This window comes from Phanerochaete carnosa (assembly GCF_000300595.1).
Source record: "Phanerochaete carnosa HHB-10118-sp unplaced genomic scaffold PHACAscaffold_866, whole genome shotgun sequence".
NCBI classification, from domain to species: Eukaryota; Fungi; Basidiomycota; class Agaricomycetes; order Polyporales; family Phanerochaetaceae; genus Phanerochaete; species Phanerochaete carnosa.
This window is the reverse complement of record NW_006768493.1, coordinates 1-2,264: the sequence shown is the minus strand read 5'-3', so window position 1 is coordinate 2,264 and position 2,264 is coordinate 1. Positions and strand designations below refer to the sequence as shown.

At 57.6% G+C, this 2,264-nt stretch overlaps 1 protein-coding gene across 1 annotated transcript; it reads right to left on the bottom strand.

Annotated features, from left to right (window-relative positions):
- Nucleotides 1–357: 357 nt before the first annotated feature.
- On the bottom strand, nt 358–2,264 carry PHACADRAFT_132553 (uncharacterized protein). Its single transcript, XM_007403201.1, has 3 exons — nt 1,303–2,264; nt 763–1,210; nt 358–687 (listed from the first exon to the last, which is right to left on the bottom strand). Exons 1-3 carry the CDS (start codon nt 1,563–1,565, stop codon nt 502–504), a joined length of 897 nt encoding a protein of 298 aa, XP_007403263.1. The 5' UTR covers nt 1,566–2,264; the 3' UTR covers nt 358–501.

Below are 2,264 nucleotides of genomic sequence, written 5' to 3'. Positions count from 1 at the left end.
GCATTGTATTGCAAAGTAGCCAGGTCCCGGGAACGGCGATGGCGATCAATGCGTCGCCAAAGTAGTTATCGGGAGCAAATGGACATCGGGGCGAGCGGCGGCGCATAAGCGGAAGTCCTACCATATAGCTGCGAGTCCACGGTAAGTGTAATACCAGGAAAGCGATCACGCTCAGCAGCCAGAGCTGGGCTCGGATGCTGAGCCGCTGAGCCGCACATAGCTATTGTCGCGATGAGCGTGAAAGAGGACAAGGACTTGCCATGCTTGCCGGAGCATGCAATGGCACTCAGCGGAAATAGCGCGCGAAATGCACCGGTAACATACGGCAGGTACATTAATGTAGTCTGAGATGATTTAGGCTCGTGAGAGCTAGTACAGTACTCTACAGCATGCACCTCTAAGCAACAGTATCTAACTATCTAACATACACTCAGGCGCGAGACGCTAAGGAGAGCTGCTGAATACTTCAGCCTGAGCATCCGCGGAAGTCGCGTCCGAGTCTCACTCCACTCCGTCACACCTGCTCTCCCACTCAGAAGATGGTGTCAGCCCAATCACCACCGTACATCCCTGCAAAATCATGCCAGTGCACCGGTCAGCATCATCCCACGATAGTACCAGACAACAGGACGTACAGAAGTTCAGCGTCGACTTGACCAGAGTGTCGGGCTGGCCAGGAGTGCAGTTCTGCAAGCGCAAACGGCGCGCCGACCAGTCAGTCTCTGCTACATCAGAGCGTCCAGACGAATGACAGCCACGTACCCCGGGAGGATAGTTGCCGTCGTTAGTGTGGATCCGGTAGATCTGGTCCGCAAGCATGCCGTCTTGTGTGCCGTTGACCACAATCGCAGCCGAGCTGATCCACGGCGCATCGGACGTCGCGTTGTCCGGAGACGGGACCATCGCCGTGTCCCCGCCAACGACGAACGCGTTCTTCACGTTAGGGTCGTTCATCAGACGCTGCTGGCTGAAGTCCCACACGGAGTTGATCGCAAGCGGGTTGGTCGGGTCGAGCGGGCTCGGGATCCAGTAGTGGATGCCGAGCGAGAAGTTGGAGCTCACGCCCTGGGTCGCGATGTTGATGACCTCCTGCGGCGACACGCCCTCACCGGCAGCCTCCCAGAAGTTGGAGACGAAGGTGGTGAAGTCCGGGACACTCTCCATGGGAAGGCAGGAGATGTCGAAGAGCTCGGTAACGGCACCGATGTTGCTGTGGAACGCAAAAGGGTTGAGTCAGTTGATTGATACTGGTGCAGCCGAACTCGAACTTGAAAGAGAGGGAGAAAGAGAAAGCAAACGTACAAGTAGGTGCCGTTGTCGAGGCAGCTGTAGTTCTGGTAGCCGACGGACAGAGCGACGAAGGTGGGGTACTCGGCGACGGGCGGTGTCAGCTTGTTGTCTGCTCCCAGCATCTCATTGAACATGGACTCGATGTCGAACCCCTTGGTGGAGCAGATCGACCCCTGGCCGGCACGGCTCATGGACCGCGGCTCGGGGGTGGGGGTCGCCTGGGCGAGCAGAGGGAGAGCAAGAGCAGCAGAGAGCACCTTGAAGGTAGACCACATGGCTTGTGTCGGTCTTGGTGTGTCGGTTGCGAAGAGAATGCTTGAAGCACTGCAGGATGTCGACGATCTTGGCCATGTTTTATACCCGAGAGATGGGCCCGGAGTGCCGATGCTGAATGCTAAGTGGGCAATAGACCTTAGGCGACTTCAGGTTGCATCGTCGGAACGCGCGTACTACGGGTCCACCAGCAGTGCGACAGTGGACGGAGGTGGGGTCGGAGACAAGAGGGGGGACGGGAAAATTGCGCACGGGACGCGCATGGGCGGGATCCAATGGCGTCCAACATAACCGAATGATGACCGGATCACGGTGCACTGGACAGCATGCTCCTCTGGAATCGAGATATTGCCATTCGCCGTGTGCCCTCAGCCGAGGCTCAAGTCTGAGCGCTGAGCGCTGAGCTGTTATGTCGCAACGCGCATTCTGGAGAAGTCGGAAGGACGCAAGAGTGGCGGCTGGGACCTACAACAACGCAGCAACATGCTATCAGAAGGCATCCTCAACTGGAGTACGCGGCTGACTGAACTGCGATGTGATGTCGTGTCGCACTTTTGGCATCAGCTTCGTGGCAGGGGACGAATGCGGATTGTCTCAGAAGTATTCGGTGACTCCTTGGTGAGGTGTTGGCGCGATGTTCTCGGGGCTCCCGTACGCTGCAGACACTCGAGCGAGGCAGGGTGCGAAGACAACATTCGCTT